This window comes from Pelodiscus sinensis, chromosome 2 (assembly GCF_052426305.1).
Source record: "Pelodiscus sinensis isolate ZL-2025 chromosome 2, ASM5242630v1, whole genome shotgun sequence".
Classification (NCBI taxonomy): domain Eukaryota; kingdom Metazoa; phylum Chordata; order Testudines; family Trionychidae; genus Pelodiscus; species Pelodiscus sinensis.
This window is the reverse complement of record NC_143053.1, coordinates 228,862,805-228,882,303: the sequence shown is the minus strand read 5'-3', so window position 1 is coordinate 228,882,303 and position 19,499 is coordinate 228,862,805. Positions and strand designations below refer to the sequence as shown.

Genomic DNA, 19,499 nt, shown 5'->3' with positions numbered 1-19,499 from the left:
GATTATTTAAATCGCCGCTTCATTTTCCTATGCCTGGTAGCCTCATCTATATGCCTCTGACGACATCTATATGCCTCTGGCTGCTCACAAGAGCTGGCGCTTTTGCGGCTCTTCCCGCCCGTCCCTCCCCCCGGTCATTCATCAGTATATGGCTACGTCTAGACTACGTGCCTCTGGCGACAGAGGCATGTAGATGAGGCTTTTGGCCCAGGCAGAAGTGGGTGAGAGGCCTGTGCCCCAGACAGAAGCTGGCAGCAGGACAGCAAGATCCCCAATACTCCCAGGCAATGCTGAATAAGTCTTCCTTCTAGTAAGCTATAAAACATACTACAGATTTACGCCTCAATGAGCACAAATGTCTGATATGATCAAAAAAAATTTCAGAGTTACAAGTGACAGACAAAACACATCTACCCATGTTAAGTTCCAATTTTTACTACTGAAGTAACATTCTTAAAATATTATATATTTTAGATGAAGTTCTGACCTTTTGGAAGTTTGCCTCCTAGGACAGTAAATTTCTGAGGGTTTTTCAAGAATTCTACAACTTCCTGCAATTCCTGCTTAGCTTCTTCCACCTACACATTAAAATATGCAAGGAAATGTGATAGTTATAAACGACTGCAGTTATTTTGATACAGTTACACATAACTGTGGACAAAAATTGTGGAAGTAATCTATGCTAGGCACTGAGCAGGTATGTTCAGATTGCAGCAACAGCTCACATAAAAATGAAGCAAAACAATGGATCGGAAAAATGCATTAAATGGAGTGTAGTCAATGCTTCAAGAAGCAAGTTAAATATTTTATAATGTTCTTACCATACAAAAAATTAAAACCACCATATCCCATGACAAAGCAAAGTATTACTGAAGACAATGCCAAAGTTCTCTCTAATGAGACTATCAAAAATTACTTTTGCAGTAGAGATGCAATAGGAATTTCTAGCACAGGTAAATAATGAGCCATTGAAAATGCTTCCTATTAAGTCGTTAGGGAAATCAGAAACAAATGCATTCCGATTCTGACTTCTTAGCAGTAGCTTTGGGTAGTGACTGCGTGTCACTTAAGCACTCTTATAGCTTGTGGGTGCAGACCTGTCACTCATCGTATACTTATGCTTGGCTACTTTGTACCAGGAAGATAGAACACATTTCATGGACTGCCTCCTCCCCTCAATCACTCTGCCTATAGAAAACAAAAATCAGTTGGCAGCTACTTAGGCCTCTAAAACCTTGTTGACTTTCTACTAACTATAGGACAATTTAAAAATGCCATGCTGGTCTTCAATTCCTTGCTTTTCTAGGTTTATCATTTATCCTCAGTGCAAAACAATTTTATTATTCTATAAACCATAGATTTTCATGTTTTCAGTTTGGTAACAAGTAATCCACGCAAAGCTAATTTTTTGAACTTACTCCTTTAACGTGTTCAAAGGTGACATTTTTCATCTGAATAGGATCGACTGCTGCATCTAGCCCAGACGTTGTCCGAAAGCGTACTACAGGCAAATCAGAAGTGGGGAGTGTTTCAGTTTATGTTTACAAGATGCCATTTAATATCAAGACTACATATATTTTAATGGATATGCATTTAATCTGTCTTTGTTGTGTTGTGTCATCCATATAACTTTTATTAAAAGCAATGTTTCAATTTTCAAGTGTCCAGATAGAATATTTTAATAGATTCATTTTGTAGACCAATTAAGGTTTAGTTTTTTCCCCACATATATTTACTAGCTATATGAAGTGAATTCAATATGAGAGATTAACCAATTATATTTTGGATCAAACACACAGACACACGGATAACTGTACAGCAGTGGTCTCCAACCTTTTTACACCCAAGATCACTTTTTAAATCTCAGAACAGGCGAAGATCTACCCCCCCGCCCCTTCCTTGAAGCCCCGCCCTCTCTATTCTCCTGTCCATCACTTGCTATCCCCAGCCCTCACTTACACACTCTGATCAACAGTTTATTTTTAAATTATGCGATACATACAATTAAAATCACGTGATTATAGTTATGAAATAAATGGTCTGTTTTGTATTCATGCTATTTAAATCTAAAATGAAGCATTTATAATTATACATTTTGTGGGGACAGAGTACTGCGGCTGGGGGCAGGGGAGAGGGAACGGGGAGGGTAGAGGACAGGGTGCTAGTGGGGACAGCATTCTGTGACTCGGGAGTGGGGGCTGGGGAGTGGGGTGCCAGTGGACGCAGAGAGTCCCCTGCATCTCCCTTCTCCCAGCATACTCCCACCCCCACCCCAGGGAAACCAGCGCATGCCCCGAGGCCAACCCCTACTCCCGCCCCCCCCGCACACAGGGAAGCCCCGCGCGTGCGCGTGCCTGCCCAGGGGCAGCCCCCCCCCCCCCGAAGGGAAGCCCTGCGCGCGCGCCTGCCCAGGGAGCCAACCCTCCCACCCACGCAGGGAAGCCGCGCATGCGCCTGCCCCGCAGCCAGCACCGCCGCCCCACCCCCGTGCAGGAAAGCCCCGCGCGAAAAACCTGCCCCAGGGCCAACCCCCCGCGCCTGCCGGAAACCCTCTGCGCGCCTCCTCACTTCCGGCAGAGCAGCTAGCGCACTTCTGGCATTGCCAGAAGTGGCGCTAAGCCGCGGGACTTCTAAATCTGACACTACCTCTTGAGGTAAGTAGTGGGGCTTCTGGGGGGTCGGAGGGAAATGGGGGCAAGGCGGACAGGACGCCTCACGAGCTACTGGTCGAGGCCTCGAGATCGACCAGTAGCTCGCGATCGACCTGTTGGTGACCACGGCTGTACAGACTTCTCCACAGTGCCTCAACAATCTCACCTATGTCCCAGAGGACCACCCTTAAGCATAGAACTGTAGTCCAATATCAACATATTCAGCCTTTGGCTATTCATATGAGATAGCCAACAAGTGTAAATTTGAGGGTGCTTTTGGACATATAAGCTCCTGATCACTAGACTCTAGGTGAGATGACATGAGAGCCACCAAATGGTAAGAAGTCCTTTTCTCACTACTGACCTGAATGAGAACAGATTACTTAAATTCTGGGTCACATTTACTCGTTCTGTAAACAATCTGGTTAATTCTCCTTCCTGCACCCTTATTTTCAATAGTTTTTAAATCAAGAAAGCCAAGAACTGACAAAGTATCATAATAAGAAAAACAATTATTTCACAAATTTGCACTATTACCTTTTCACACGGTAAGTGCAAAAGCAATAAATACAGGCGACCCCTGCACTTACACAGCTGTTTGTTGGTCCATACTGTACCCTGGGTAATACAGGCAACCCCTGCATTTACAACCTAATTAGTTCCTGGAGAACAGTCATAAGTCGAGCCGTAGTAAGTCGAACACTTATTTCCCATAGGCGTAATGTTATAAATGGTGTTTCTATTCCTGGAAACCCATTTCATATCCTAAAAATACCAAAATTGACTACGGAAATGGAGAAAAACTAAACTAAATAGTTCAAATAATGCACAAAAATAACTAAAAAGTGAAGACTGATGTGGTAGAGATGCAGTTCAAGCAGCAGCTGCAGACTGGCAAGTCTGACTGACCTTGTGCATTTCCTGTTTTGGCATTTCCATGATGCGTAGAGTCTGTCATACGCCCTAGTAAATGCGAGCTGCTACATATATTGGGGGTTTTTTAGGAGCTATCTTGCATGAAAAAAATGGTTGTAAATGTGGGGGATCGTGAGTCGGGCAGTCGTAAGTCAGGGGTTGCCTGTATTACCTAAATTTCTTTGATATTGTGAAACTTTACCTTTAAATAGTCACAACTACAATACACATTCTACTTAATGTTCAGGTTGCATAAAAAGAAAGTGAATAAAGTGAAAGGTTAAAAGGAATGAAAAGTTAACAAACCAGTATCAGAAAAGGAGCCTTTACCAGATAAAAATGGGGTTTTTGACAAGCCATAAATACCAAGCAGTAATAACACAAGGAGAAAAAGACGTGTTCGTCTTAAGGAATCTGTAAAAGAAACAAAAATATTTTAAAGATGATGAAATAAACTACTTTCCAAACAACAAAATGTGATGGTATTAAGTTAAAGCAACTTACCATTTGTTCTTTGCGTAAGAGCCTGTGCTTTCAAAAAGCCCTCAGCAAAACCAGTTTTAAATGCATCTTGATGAGCTTCAGGTACATTTTTTGTTTTCATTAGCTTTTCTAAGCTTTCAACATCAGATCCTCTGTCTCTCAAAAGGAGTCCCTAAACATACATTGCATACTCATATTACTTCGTATTCATTTTTATATCGAACCAATTTTTATGCCGAGCAAGAATAATAGTGAATTGGGTTCCTGACCTATCTGTAAGTTTTTCAGGAAGAAACTGTCCGAACACTAGTAATATTGTTTTCAGTGTATACAATGTTATAAAATAGAACCTCAAAGTTACAAACATCTTGGGAATGTTACTGTGAAAAAGGTTATTGTTCTTCTTTCAAAAGTTTACAATTGAACATTAGCAACACAGCTTTGAAACTTAACTATGCAGAAGAAAAATGAAACAAGCAAAGTTTCCATACCTTGCCAAATCTATTTTCCTTTCTTTGTTGTTTCAGCAGTTTACATTTAACACAGCATTGTGGGGAGGAGGGATACTTTTGTTTTGTTTTGTGTGAGTCTGCTGCCTGACTGTATACTTCTCATTCCAAATGAGGTTGACCTGTCATTTTGTAACTCTCGTATTTGTAACTGAGGTTCTATTGTATAGGGCATACATGACCGAATAGCTATTCCAATAACATTTTCTGGCTACTCCAAGATCTAGGTCATTGGATTTACTGCATTAGATTTCTGCAAGTTGTCTTTCTGGGTCAAAGCTACCTCCGGTTCATATCAATATGCTACAACATTAAAAGAACATCAGTCACCAAAGCAGCTATTCTTAAAATAGCAGTCATGTTAGAAGTTAAACCACTCACTGAAGTTCTGTTTATAAGTGCTTCACTGGTCTCCAAAATTACTTTTGAAATAACTTACAAAAGTAAGTTAGAAGAATGATTTTTTAAAATTAAAAATGTACTCTTTTAGGTTTTCCACCTTATATCTTTACAAGAATTAGTGATTTTGGAATCCTAATAACAGCAATAAATAAATCAACTCCTGGGTGCAGGATTAAGGAGGGGGAAATAGAATCCTTTCAGGTAGAATCCCTTTAATTTAAGATCTAAGAAGATTCTCCGATCAAAAATTGAGAACATTATTGATTATTCAGTAATGTAGTGTCATGACTTAAGTATTAAATTTCTTCACAGTAATCATGACCTCAAAATGTAGCTCTTTTTACTTGCCTTTACAAATGAAGGGGATACATTTTCTGTTTCTGCAAATCGTTCAGATGTTGACTGCAGACGTCTTGCTCTTGATTTCAAAGTCTTAAAACCCCGAGACTGTATGAAAACTTAAACAAACGCACTTTCCTTTAATACAGTAATTCCTCATTTAACACTATAGATATGTTTCAGAAAATTATCATGTTAAGTGAAAATGTGTTATGCGGGGTCAATTTTCCCATTGAAAGTAACAGAAAAGGTGGGGGTTGCTTTTCAAGTGGTGGTGTCTGCTGGGACCAGGACATAAGGTTGGGGGAGAAAGGAGACTGGGTTACAGCAGAGAGGGGAGGTGTTTGGCTCTGTGGAAGGGGAGGGAGATTGGGTTGGGAGTATGCCCCTGTGACTGGTCTGCCGGGACCCGCGCTGTGTCTGACAAAGGAGGGTCGCCGGGGAACAGCGCGGCCAGCAGCAAACCTTCCGCTGCTTTGCAGGGAGGTGGGGGAAGCCCTGTGCAGCTGCTGGCAACAGGCCGGCTGGGGAAATCGTGTTATTCCGGGGACGACAGTCATGTAATTCAAAAAAAAAGTTCCCTAAAAAAGAAATCGTGCTATCATGAAAACATGTTAAGTGGGCATGTGTTAAATGAGGAATTACTGTATGTTTCCTTAGAGAAGAGAAGGAATAAGGTTTATCAAATCAAGATTTCATAATTTTTGTAGAGTCTTCCTCCATCTTATTTCTCCAAAGTGTCTTATAAATGACACTTTATTAATATTTATACAATAATATATATAGGCAACTATACTAAAAAATGCTAGGTGACAAGAGTAAAACACCAGTGATTTCAATTAGTCTTAAGGTTTCATTTGAGCCTTTAAATTATTAAACTCACTTCAACAAAAACTCTTGCATCTCAAGTTTCCCATTTAGTACTGAAGTTCTTCTGAATCCCCTCCACATGCATATTAAAATGGACAACAATCTTATATAAAATCAAAGGAGAGTGATGCTATTCTCACTTTAAAGCTCACTAGTACGGATGTCAGATTGAATTTACTTATTTGACTCAAAAGATGAAGGGACAAACATACTCCTTCACCAACCTCACTTAATTTCACACCTTAAAGCAAGATCTACTAATGATAACTTACTGACATTACCAAGAAACCATGTTGATTGCCTACAGATCTCTTCAGATTTACTAGCCCAAAATCTTTCAAGACTGTAGGGCACTTAAGATGACTTTTTAAAATGCAAAGAACTAAATTCCAGTAAGTCTGCCAAAATGTGCTGAATACCCCCTTTACTGTAGAATTTCCCAGAGGAAAAACACATTATATAAGTTAAAAACAAGTACAATTCCTTGATTCTTACCTGGCCAGCGCTGAAGGTCTGAGCACAAACTCTGGAGGGGACTAGGATGTTGTCTATACAAGTAAGAGGAGCGCAAAGCACTAAATACATCCATGAAGCCTAGAAAAAACAGTCCAACATCATAAGCATGATTTCCATTTTTGATAACATTACTTTGAAGACAGGGCTACAGGTTTGTAGGCATTACAGAAAAAATATTTAAATGAATTAAATATTGGCCAGCTCCCAGAGCCAGCTGCACTGCGAGCTGTAATCACTCGGGTTTTTTAACAGTTATACTGTTACTTTTAAAAAACCTTTTAAATCCTTATCTGCTATATTTTAAATGCTGAAAAGTCCTTCAGACTAAAAGGGAGGGCCTTTATCTAGACCAGACGTGGGCAAGAAGTGGCTAGTGGGCCGGATCCAACCTGCCAAGCCATGAATCCGGCCCACAGCCACCTTGTCAGAATCCTAATGCACAGAACAGCTCATGCTTTAAGAAGCTGGCTGCTCTGGACACTGGGAACAAAGAAGAGAGGCTCTGCAACCTGCCCCGCCCCCAACAAAATCTCTGCTCTCATTGGCAATTTCTAACCAACAGGAACACAGAAACATTGCTGGGGTCAGGGGCAACATGTGAAACTTCCCTCCCTCCCTCGCCTCCCCTTCCCTCACTGACCAGCCTGGGCCTATAGCAAACAGACTGCCTCAAGTTCCTGCAGGACTCCTGGCTGGGAGCCACCTAAATAAGTGCTTCCCAGCCAGATCCCCTCTCTGGCATCTCACCCCCTTTCCTCAAGTACCTGTCCTAGGCCACCACCCAAACCATCTGCACCCCCTTCTCCTAGGTCACAACTCCCACCTAGAGCCCCTCACCCAGCCAGAATCCTCTCCTGCACCCCAGGCTCCTACCCTAGCTCCCTTCTGTACCCAACCTCTGTCCAAGAACCCCATACTCCCTCCAAATAAGTATGGCCCTTGACCACTTGCCAAGATCTTGGGAGTGTGTCCCCCCCCACATTAAAAATTATTGCCCATCCCTGATCTAGACTGACATCAAATTCAAAGACAGATACACTGGTAGTTACACTTAGATTCGTGACTGGAAGGAGAAAATAACTGGTAACAAACTAGCAGCTCAGACCAGGCATCAGATAAGAGGGCTGTATTTCCATCAGTATCAAGTTCATAAAATCGGATACTAAGTCTCACAATCTGATTGGAACACTGAGTATGACTGGAAATACACTACAAAATGTACAACAAATTCAAAAGAAAACTCTACAAATGGTCTGTACAGCAAATATGATACAGATATTCTTATTGTTCTCTTCTAATGGGCAACTCCAACAGTTTGTTTCAAACCACAATGTAAGGAATTGTATAAAATAATTAGCTATTGTTTCAAATTGAAAATTTAAGTGTGATAGGTTTCACTAATCCTGTTTTTATTTTTTGGGGGGTGATAATATTGGCATATTGTGACGTAGTGGGGGTACCTGGCTGGTTTCTATGCTGCTGGCTCTGGGGTAACCCCCACTGGCTGCCGTGGGTACCACGACCCAGCAAAACAGGATGAGTCACTATGCAAACCAGTGGCCAGACACCCCCCATGGAGAGGAACAAAGGAAGGTGGAATGCTGCCCTGGCTGGGGGGCAGGGCTGGAAGAGAGTTAGTTAGTTGCTGGCTGTCTGGGAGCATGGAGGAGACAGCCTAGGGAAAGGGGCTGGAGTTTAGGGGCCCAGTCTCCCCCATCTCAAGGGGGCCTGAGGCATCCTAGCCCAGCTCTGTGACCAGATTACATCTGTGCTGTATCCTAGAGAGGCAATAAACTTCCTCTATTCCACCGGCTGGTGCAGTCTGTTTGTGCCATTTTGGGGTGCAGGAGACGGGGGACCCCAACGCGCCGTCACACATATCACCTCGAAACATACCATGTTTATTTTCAAAGAAGGACTGTGCAGAGATATAGGATGTATGCCACTGAGAAGAGATTTTGTTTTCTGTAGAATAGCCAGGAAGCAACCTGTTCATTAGTTCATCGAGCTGGCTAGCTTTCAAGTCAGAAAATCCCAGGTCTCTCAGATTCAGCACAGGCTGTAAAGCAATAACAGAAGTAATCAAATATTTAGCAACATCAGATCACCCAGGAAAAAAACCTCTGCTAAGAAACGGTAGAGCTTCAACTATCAGATTTTTAAAGTAGTAAGAACTCTTTCTCTTTCAATTGGGCCATCAACTCTAAAGCCTATTTTAGTGTTCATGTTAACTATTTAATCATTGATAGTTTTAGTAAGCAGAAAGGGAGCAGGACTGAAACCCATTACATGGAGAAGTAGGAGTTGCTGCAAGGAAATGAATGTAGAGAACACAGGAAACTCACAAGAGGGAAAGCAGGAAAGAAACAGAGGAGGAAGAAAGAAGAGAAAAGGGACAAAAATAAGAGTGGGATTAAAAAAGAGTAGATATCTGAGTGACAGATGGGAACGATGCATCGAACAAAAGATAAACAAGTCAATGTTTAGTTACTCCATTCAGATTACATTGTTTCCTTACAAGCTTCCTACTGACATAAGTGGGCACCATGATGGGCAAGGCTCGCCAAACGGCGGTGGGCCCTGCTCGCCAGCCGCGCAGTTCTGCATTCTGTGCATGCGCAGATCACTCTGCGCTGGCTCTTCCAGGTGAGTAGATTACATTGTTTGTCGAGCCCTGATGATGGGCATTGTACAATGTACATAGTCCTAAATTTATACTATGGTACATGGACAAGATGTTATGAACAATGAGACTTTGCCACTTTTCAGAGTTTTACCCTTTGTGATATCTGTATTGCTGATTCTATGTTCTTATTCTAGATTTTGTCAATATTACTTTGAAGAGAGGACTAGAGGTTTGCAGGCATCACAGAAAGTGTTATAATGACTTAATAGAGAAGAGAGAAAGCACAGTGGACAAGAACAGGAAGGAGGTTCCAGATAAGAATGTTTATCCATTTCACATTTTTTAAATGCTGATCACTTATTAAAATTTGTCTGCTTTTAGGGACGTTAAAAAAGCAGGTAACTGGGTAACCATGTAACTACTGGAAATTTCAGTGGTTATATACTCCCACAGCACAGCAGCCAGCTCCCAGGACCCGTGCATGCTGGAAGCCAGCTTTTAAGCCAGCTCTTAAAGCACACTGGCTCCTGCCTGCAGTCCCGTTCCCAGGCAGCCAACTGCCATCCTGCACTGCTGCCTCTGTATCATAGGCAACAGCACAACGTAGCAGCCAGCTCCCCAGGAGCTGTTGTGCACCTGAAGCCGGCTTTCAAGTCGGCTCCTGACACATATGGTTCCCAGACCTGCTCTAAGGATGTTAAAATGTGGTTAATTGACTAGTTAATAGGCACTTCCGCATTCATCCTTTGAAATGTACAAGAGCCTCTGATTGGGCTCTTGTACATTTTGAAGGAGGAATGTGGAACTCTGTGTACAGCCCGAGGCCAGCGGGAAGTCCTGCTGACTCCTGGCTGCACGCAGAGTGCCTGCTTTGAAATGCACAAGAGTCTCCAGCAGGAGTTCTTGTGTGTTTCAAAGCCATGGAGACCAGGAACAGTGGAGGACTCAGTCCCCTGCTGACCCCGGGCTCCATGTTACACAGCACGCCGCTAGGAGCCCGGGGTCAACTGGGGACTCCCCAGCTGACCCCAGGCTCCCCATGGCATTTCTCCTGAACCTAGGATCAGTTGGGGAGTCCCCAGCTGACCCTGGGTTCCTGGGAAGTGCTGCGCAGAACCGGGGTCAGCTGGGGAGTCCCCAGTTCCCCTTTAAAACGGGCAGAGGAGGCAGTTTCAAGGGGGAAGCTGCCACACAGCTGATCAGCTGACCCCAGGCTACACGGCTGCTCCTTTGAAAGGCGCACAGGCAGCATTTTAAAGGGGCAGCCGCTGCACAGCTGATCCATAGAAGCAGCAAAGAGGGGGAGAGGGGAGATATCAACTAGTCAAAATACTATCCAATAAGTAAATGCTTATCAGATAGTCGACTAGTCTTTTACATCCTTAGCTTGCTCCTGTGCTACTCCAAGGGAGCCAACTGCCACTACGTGCTGCTGGCTCTGCTACAGAGCTAGCAGCACAAAGCGGTATCTGGCTTCCCAGGAGTTGGGCGGGAGCCTGCATATAACTATTCATGGTAATCAGTAAGCCCAAGCTTATTGGTTAACCATTCAAACAGTTATCAAGTTAAGTCCCTACTTCTAATTACAGCACCTAGCTAGAACAGTAATAAGCATAACCTCAATGGCCATATATAAAAATAAACTACACATTTTTCATTATACAAAAACATGGTGGCATTTAAAAATAATTTCTTTAAAGTATGGTCTCTTATTCTAATACATGGAATCCACAGAATATTTACATCAAACATATCACACTAGCTGTAAGATAGCAAATCTTACAATATTTTAAATGATACATCATCAGGCCTTATTTAAATATACATATAATCCTTAGTCTTTCCAAAATTCTTATTACCTCACTGCTTTGAACATCATGTTCTGGGGCTGTATCCCTCTGTAGAGGCTGAATAGATGCTGTACTGACAGAAGTAGCTGAGGTTTTTGGTGAATGGAAGGCATTGATGAGGTGACTCAGAGGAACTGTAACCTGGCAGAAATTAAAGATTAATGTAATCACATTAATTTAAAGTAATGCCACAAAATTAAATACTGAAGAGAAAATTCATGTCTCTCAAATATCTAAAAATATCCTAATCACAGATACTGTATAAAATTATATAGTCTTCTGCACTGCCTTCCAAGTTAAGTTCTTATAATGCTTTTTGAACTTTGCTCAATGGGTATATAGGATAGGGATGTCAAATTTAGCTTAATCAACTAATGGACTAGTCAATGGATTTTCCATTGACTAGCTGATAAGCAGGGGAGCTGCAGCAGGGTTAGCTTCTGGCCCAGGAACTAACCTGCTGCGGCTCTGTCTTTTAAATGTATTAAGAGACTATTGGCGCTTAATACATTTAAAAGGATGGTGCACAGCCGGGCATCAGCTGTCCCGTTCATGTAGTGTGCCCCTCGCCTCGATGTGTTTTAGCCTTTTAAATGTATTAAGAGCTGGAATACATTAATACATTTAATACATTTAAAAGGCTCAAGTGCAGCAGGGGACTGGATGCGAGCCGGGAATCAGCTGTCCCAGCTCGCACTGAGTCCCTCCTGCTCAGTCCCAGCTTGTGCCACCCCAGGGAGCTATCCTCCTTATCGACTAATCAAGTATTCAATGGAAATTCCTAACTACTCAGTTAGCTTATTAACCACTACTTAATATCCCTAATTAGAGTAGGTATCTCTTTAGAAACTCATTTTAAATCTACTTGTATATACTTGTATATTTAGAAGTCTTGGATTTAGAAAACACCATAAAGATGACACAGGAAAGTGAAAACATCTCCTAGTAAGGCACACAATCCTCTTTCTTAAAGATCTAATTTTGCAAGATTCTGTCTAATTCTGCCCCCAATGAAGTGAGAGCAATTGCAAAGCTTTTTTGGTTTTCAGCTGCACAAATCAGTTTCCCTGAAGACCTACTGTAATTTAACGTATGCTGTTAAATTCTTTAACTTCATTATTTTTGGAACACACTTTGAGACTAATCTAGACGATTGTACCTCACCACTTATGGTCACAGAGCACAGCCAAAATGTGATAGTTTGTACATTCGATGTTTGATGTATCCCTACTACGAACTTGGTTGTTCAGAATTGTTATGTGGTTTCTTGTAAATGTGCATAGTCCGCCAGTATGATACCTAGGCAAGGCACAACCAATTAATGGCATTGATTACTGGGACTAATATACACATAGGTATCTCTGTTCCTAAGCTAGAATAGTCTCAGTGGCCTAATCCATTATTGGTCCCACCCTACCTGAGGATCCATGCTGTGCCCTCACAGTTAAATATGACTGCAGAGCATGGTTAAAAGAACTGGGATAGAATAGGCCAACTGCTGCCATACACAGGTGACAGTGCCCCAGGAAATAAGTAGCTCACAGTAGATTGTCAGATGAAGAAGCAACTGCCAGTTTAAAAATAATACTTCTGATTTTTTCCAGTATTACTATACCAATTAAGATTAGTGTAACTAAAAGAGTGGAGAAAAAATATTCTTCAGTTTCATTAAACACTGCTTGGTATAAAGTAAATTTCATTCTGTCCATAGTCAATTTCCTGTTTGAAAGTCTTTCATATAGCAACAGTGCAAAGATACAGCCAGTTTGCAAGTTATGAACAGTCGACTTATGACCGTTCGTACTTATGACCAAATCTCTTCCAGCATTACTGTGAACCCTTAATAACTACTCTATGAGAACTATTATCCAGCCAGTTATGCACCCAACTTATAGTAGCCCCATCTAAGTTGTATTTTCCCTAGTTTATTGATAAGGAAGTCATGCAAAACCATATCAAATGCTTTACTAAAGTGTAGGTATACCACATCCACGGCTCCTCCCTTTTCCACAAGACTTATTATCCTATGAAAGAAAGCTATCAGATTGGTTTGACATGATTTGTTCTTTATAAATCCATGCTGGCTGTTACATATCACCTTATTTATCTTCCAGATGTTTGCAGATGAATTCCTTACTTGCTCCATTATCTTCCCTGACACAGAAGTTAAGCTGATTGGTCTGTAGTTTCCTGGGTTGTTCTTATTTCCCTTTTTATGGATGGACACTATATTTGCCCTTTTCCAGTCTTCTGCAATCTCTCCCGACTTCCATCACTTTTCAAAGATGACAGCTAAAGCCTCAGATATCTCCTCTATCAGTTCTTTGAGTATTCTAAAACATTTCAATCTGGCCCATGAGGCTTGGGGCTCCCCCACAGCCTCTGCAGTGGGAAGCCAGCATTGGCGCTCCAACAATGCAGGGGATGGGAGAGCAGGACTGCAGCATCAGAGAAGGCTCCCTACTGCAGGGTGGGGGTGAGCTCCAAGCCCTGCAGCTCACCTGTAAGACAATGGCAGACCACTAGTGGTCTGTGGACCACTCCAAGAACCACTGCTCTAGAACAGAGGTCTATTAAATCAGGATTTGGATGAATCCCAGAGCACAACAGTTTGCCACTATGTATTACTCTTCAAATACAATATATGGAGGATAAAAACAGTGATGTGTGTGTCATGGAAGATAATCTAAATTAGGGCTGTCAATTGATGTGCATTAACGCCTGCGATTAACACAAGGCAGGATTAACACGTTAATTTTTTAACACGTTAATTGCAAGCATTAATGCTGTGCTGCCCCTTTGAAGTGCCTCCTTGGACTCCAACTGATCCTGGGCTCCTGCAGTGCTGCCCCTTTGAAATGCTGCCGCAGCGTTTCAAAGGGGCAGGAAATGTGATTAATCGCAAAATTAATTTTTTGTAATCGCTTGACAGCCCTAATTTAAATATTTTATTTGCATAGAGAAAATTCAACATTGCTTAACAAATATAGGCATTTATCTCAAAATTCACTAGAGTTTTAGATTACACTAAGGTTCTATACCAGCCGTGGCAAACCCGCAGCTCTTCCTCCCCAAAAGTGCAGCTCACAAAGCTGCTCCTGCGCGCCACCCCCACCCCCCGGCTTCCCTGTGCTCACTGGTCGGCAATTCAAAATGGTGGCCATCAATGGGCGCCTGATATGGCCAAAAAGCCTAAGCTTGCTCCTTAAAGGGGCAGCCTCTCTCTCCCCTTTATTTTTTTTTTTGGGGGGGGGGGGGGAGCGCTTGACAATTCTAGTGTGGCTCTTCACATTTTTTCCACTGCTGTTTCAGCTCTCTTTCTTAAATGGGTTGGCCACCCCTGTTCTATACCTTCAATTTCTCTTTCAGATATTATTTGTCCAAGAGATCCTGCTTAGGCAGCTTGCTTGTAAGTGGACTAAATCTGTGCAATACAACTGTGTATCAACTGACTGGTTTAAAAGCATTACTGTAATCTGTATAAAACTGATGAACTATATAATGACGACTCCCTTCCCATTTGTTTTTTCTGCAGAAATTTGGCCAGAATCATGCATGTTCAACATTTTTCCAGATGCACTTGAAATATTTTAAATGTAAAGTTTTATTTCTTTATATTGCACTGCTCTAATCTAATCTTTTTAGTTAGTGTTTTCCCACAAAGGTGAGCTCTATCAAGTGATGCTTTGATAGCTCTCAGGATCGTTAAAACTGGAAACTAGTATACCTAAAATCAGCAAAGTAAAGGCTATGAGAGAGGATACTGGTAAAATCTCAGGCCAGTTAAACAACACATTTGGGGGAAGAATATTTTAAATCCTGAAGAAACCAAACAGGCTACTAGAGAAGTATCAGTATGGTGTTAAGGATGTTAAAATGCAATTATTTGGATAATTGTATAGTTGATACAATTTCTATCGACTACAGGCAGTCCCCGGGTTACGTACAAGATAGGGACTGTAGGTTTGTTCTTAAGTTGAATTTGTATGTAAGTTGGAACTGGCATCCAGATACAGCCACTGTTGAAACTGACCAGCGGCTGACTACAGGAAGCCCGAGGCAGAGCAGCTGAGGTACTACCAGGTTGGTCCAGTAGCGCCGAGCTGCTCTACCCCAGGCGTCGGCGAGAAAAGCCTGGTCTGCTGGGATGGGGGAGCGGAGGACGCAGGCGGCGGTACCGCGGCGCGTCTCGGCGGTCCCGCCGCCCACGTCTCCCTGGTCTTCTGGGGGGGGGGGGGGAGAGGGGGTGCAGCTAGTGCACCCTCCCCCCCCCCCAGCAGACCAGGCTTTTCTCACCGCGGAGGATGCGGGCGGCGGGACCGCCGAGACGCGCCGCGGTCCCGCCACCCGCATCCTCCACGGCTTTGCTCCACATCTCCCTGGTCTGCTGGGCCCCCCCCCCCCCCCCCAGCAGACCAGGGAGATGCGGAGCGGCTTTTCTCGCCGCAGAGAATGCGGGTGGTGGGACCGCGGCACGTCTGGGCGGTCCCGCCGCCCGTGTCCTCCGCAGCGAGAAAAGCCCTGTTCGTATGTAGGGATCCGACGTAAGTCGGATCCACGTAACCCGGGGACTGCCTGTATACGATTAGTGGATAAGCACCTCTGCAGAGCCGCAGCAGGGATAGCTCCAGAGGAGCTGAATTAAGCCCCAATTGAGCAGTCCTGGCTCGTGCCAGCTCCACAGCCACCCATGCTTGAGGCTCTGCATTTTAAATGTAGTAAAACTTTAAAATGCAGAAGCGCAGTGATCAACGTGAGCCGGGGATGCTCGGTCCTTGCTCATGCTGAATCCAACAGCCCCTCTCCACTGTAGACAGGGACTGGTGCCGGAGCAGCCCCTGTTCGTGGCGGCCAGGGCTGGCTGCGGGCAGGGGCTTCTCAGGCAGCAGCCCCTGTCCATGGCTAGCCCTGGCCACCAAGAACAGGGGCTGTTTGGCAGCAACAGCCCCTATCCACTGGAGGGTCCAACTCTCTGTTAGGACGCTGCAGACACGGGCTGCTTCACAGTAGCATTCCCTATCCCCCCACTGCCTCTGATTAAGGCAGCAGAGAAGGCAGGCTGCACCTCGGAGATGGTGCTGTAGGGAAATGGTTTTTAAGCCGAATCCCCCCAGAACTAGCTCCTGTCCCCCCCCCCCCTTGCTGCTGTTCATAGAAGCGATTCTGGGGCTCTTGTACATTTCAAAAGCAGAAGTACCTGCAGTGGGAACTGGTGCCATTTCCTGCTGTGCCTCTGCCTCCTGTGCCCCCTGCAGAGACCGTGCTGGGTTTACTGGCCAGCACCAGCTCCTGCTCCTTCCCCTTGCTGCCTCTCTGATAGAGGCAGCAAGGGGTGGGAAGCGACTGGTCGAGTCGACTATCCAATAAGCATTTCTTTATCAGATAGTCGACTAGCTACTTACATTCCTAGTATGGTGTACTTTTAACACAACTGACATTTTCTGTTTGGTTTATGTTAAAATCTCTACTCTTATGCTCTATGTAAGATGGACAAATAATCAAGCCAGTATTACTGGTTATTAGGATATGATAGATATTTATAAAATCATGACTAGTGTGGGAAAAATAAGTTATTTACTTGTTCCGATAACACAAGATCTAGCGGGTCACCAAATGAAATTAATACGTAACAGGTTTAAAAACAAACAAAAGGAAGTATTTCACCACATAATGTAGAATCAACCTGTGGAATTCCTTGCCAGAAGATGTTGTAAAGACCAGAACATAAACAGAGTTCAAAAAAGAACTAGATAAATTCACGGAGGATAGGTCCATCAATGGCTATTGACCAGGAAGGTTAGGAATGATCGGTTAGTCAGAAGCTGGGAATGGGTGACAGAGGAGGGATCACTTGAGGATTACCTATTATGTTCTTTCCCTCTGGGGCACCTGGCATTGGCCACTTTAAGAAGATACTGTGCTACATGGATCTTTGATCTAACCCAGTATGGCCATTCTTATGTTATGTTCTTAGCATTTCTTATAAAAGTACTTCTTCCTTATAAAGACTGAAGGAAATTATATAACTACATTAATAATCTATATTGTACCCTACACAAGAAAAATAACCAATAGTCAAGTGTAACATCCGTGCATCTAACCAGGGTAAATAATTGGGCCTAATCAAGAAGGGAATAAGGTATGCTAAGGGGCAAGACATATGTAGACTGCATTATTCTGAATCTGAATTTGGAAAGCAAAAGGCAGTAAGTTACATACTTATCAGAAGCTTAAGTGTAGTCAAAACCTACCTCCACTCAAGAATGACTATGTGCATTATCTAGGTCTCTCTTTTAGCTATTTATATTGCCACAGTGATTGGGGCATTTAAGCACCTCACAATTTTTAATATACAACATCCATGTAAGGCAGGGCAATGCTAACACCCCCATTTTACAGATAGGAAAATAGAGGTGCAGAGAAACTGACATGCCTGAGATTGCTCAAAAGCTTGTAACCAAGCAGAGATTTGGCTACAACTTTTCCAAGATAGCACACGAATCACTGAGCTAGAATATTATACACCTCATAACTCCCACTAGTGATACATGAAGTGACAGAGCCCCGGAAGGGCCTCGATTTCCTTCGTCAGCTGAGAAAGTAACGCCTTAGTCGAGCCACCAGGTAGGGTGGGCAGACTCGAGTGAGAAGAGGGCTCTTCTCAGATCAACCTCTCTGAATCCCTGCCCCCAGCCGCGACTGGCCTCTGTGGCAAGTTACAACCCACCCCGCTCCACTCGCGCCCCCGGAAGATCTTCTGGTTCCGAGTCGCTCAGCTCCGCGGCTCCCACACAACACACGGGAGCTGCCCGGCCGACCCGGAATTCCCTCGCAATAGTACTCGACGGGGCGCCCCCAGCTCCCTCGCAGCGCGCCAGCACTCTCACCTGGGGCTGCACGGTGGTAGAGAAGGAAAACATCCTCCCCTCTGCGAGGGCGGCGCCGGCGACTCCCCCTCTTCCCGCGCTGGGAGCGGCGACCTACGCGCCCGGCGGCCTTCACCGCTCACTTCTTCTGGCCGCGGCCGCCAGGAGAAGCAGCGCTCAGCGGCTCCACTCCCCTGGAAAATGGCCGCCTCTTGCGGCCGGCAACGACTAAGCCAACTAGAACTGTGCCGGAAACGGACGGCGCGGCATACCGCTTCCGGGTCATACTCCGGTCCTTCCTGCCCGGCCAGCCCCCGTTACTCCCCCACAGCAACCAAACAACCTTAGCAACCTGTGTGTCTCACGCGCGCACACCAGCCTCTTCCTACGACGCTCTTGCGCTCAGGAGCAAACCATTCCTTCCGGCAGCCGGGGAGGGCCTAGGGCCGAACCATTTCCGCAGTTGGCGTGTAGCTGCGTGAAGTGCGTGCAGCAGCTGCTTGTCCAGACAGCGTCCTGTGGTTCTAGAAACAACAGCGCATCGAAGCCGGCGGCGCGGGGAAGGCATAAAACGGGCCTGTTCCGAGCCGCGCAAAGCTCATGGGGTATGGGAAAGCAACGTGCAGCGCCAGGCTCGTCCGTTACCACACGGCCGGCAAACCTCGCGCAGCTCTCGGCCGGGATCCTGTACTTATGCGTGTACCTTAGTGTAACCGAAATCAGTGCCAGGGTACTTCGTGCTCGCAGGGCTATTGCACTTAGGCAGAGGCGCTGGGGAACGGGCCAAAGGCCTAGGCGCCCTTATGAGCGGGGGTGGCCCTTGTCCCCCCCCCCCCCATCCTTGCAGCCGCGCTGTTCCTGTTTCAAAGCTGAAGGTGCAGAAGTGGCATGGGCGGCGGGTGAACTGCTGGCTTGGGAAGGGCAGCCCTCCCAGATTGTGTGACCGAGCGTCTCCCCCTCCCCCATTGTAACCTCTGGCCCTTGAACCACACTGGTGGCCCTTCCCATGTGACCGCTGGCCTGTGCCCTGGGCTAGCGCTCCCCCCCCCCCCCCGCCGGCCTCCCTCGAGTGCAGGGAGGTCAGGCAGCAAGGTCCCAGCCCCACAGTAGGGGCGGAGCCTGGGGCGAAGGCTCAAGCGCCCCTTTTCTCCCCTCTGCAGTAGAAGTAGGCGTCGATGACACACATTCTAGTGGCAGGTGGACTGCCCTGAGCAATGTTAGCACCTGGTCCTCTCACAGTAAATAAGGATTGTGCATGAATAATACATAATAAAGCACATGCAATCTCTGTCAACTGCCACGGTTATAAATAATATAAATTAATAGCAGTATTAATAAACATTCAGAAGGAGAGGTGATTCATTTAAATAGAAAGGACAGTTGAGTTTAGGGATATTCATCCTGAGGTGCCTTATGAGCTAGTTAAGTAACTACAGGCAGTCCCCGGTTACGTACAAGATAGGGACTGTAGG

At 44.7% G+C, this 19,499-nt stretch overlaps 1 protein-coding gene across 4 annotated transcripts in view; it reads right to left on the bottom strand.

Annotated features, from left to right (window-relative positions):
* YME1L1 (YME1 like 1 ATPase) overlaps positions 1-18,311 on the bottom strand; it is a 48,379-nt gene extending 30,068 nt beyond the window's left edge. The window contains exons 1-9 of one of the 4 annotated variants that reach the window (XM_025180792.3): positions 18,049-18,311; positions 11,171-11,302; positions 8,582-8,744; positions 6,665-6,763; positions 5,309-5,418; positions 4,071-4,221; positions 3,873-3,980; positions 1,419-1,501; positions 488-578 (exon numbers count right to left, since the gene is read on the bottom strand). In XM_025180792.3, the coding sequence (XP_025036577.1) occupies positions 488-578; positions 1,419-1,501; positions 3,873-3,980; positions 4,071-4,221; positions 5,309-5,418; positions 6,665-6,763; positions 8,582-8,744; positions 11,171-11,302; positions 18,049-18,081 (970 nt within the window). In that variant the 5' untranslated portion in view covers positions 18,082-18,311. The remainder of the gene's footprint in view (positions 1-487; positions 579-1,418; positions 1,502-3,872; positions 3,981-4,070; positions 4,222-5,308; positions 5,419-6,664; positions 6,764-8,581; positions 8,745-11,170; positions 11,303-18,048) is intronic. The other 3 variants (XM_006115261.4, XM_025180793.3, XM_006115262.4) reach the window with 3 other exon arrangements.
* Positions 18,312-19,499: the final 1,188 nt, after the last annotated feature.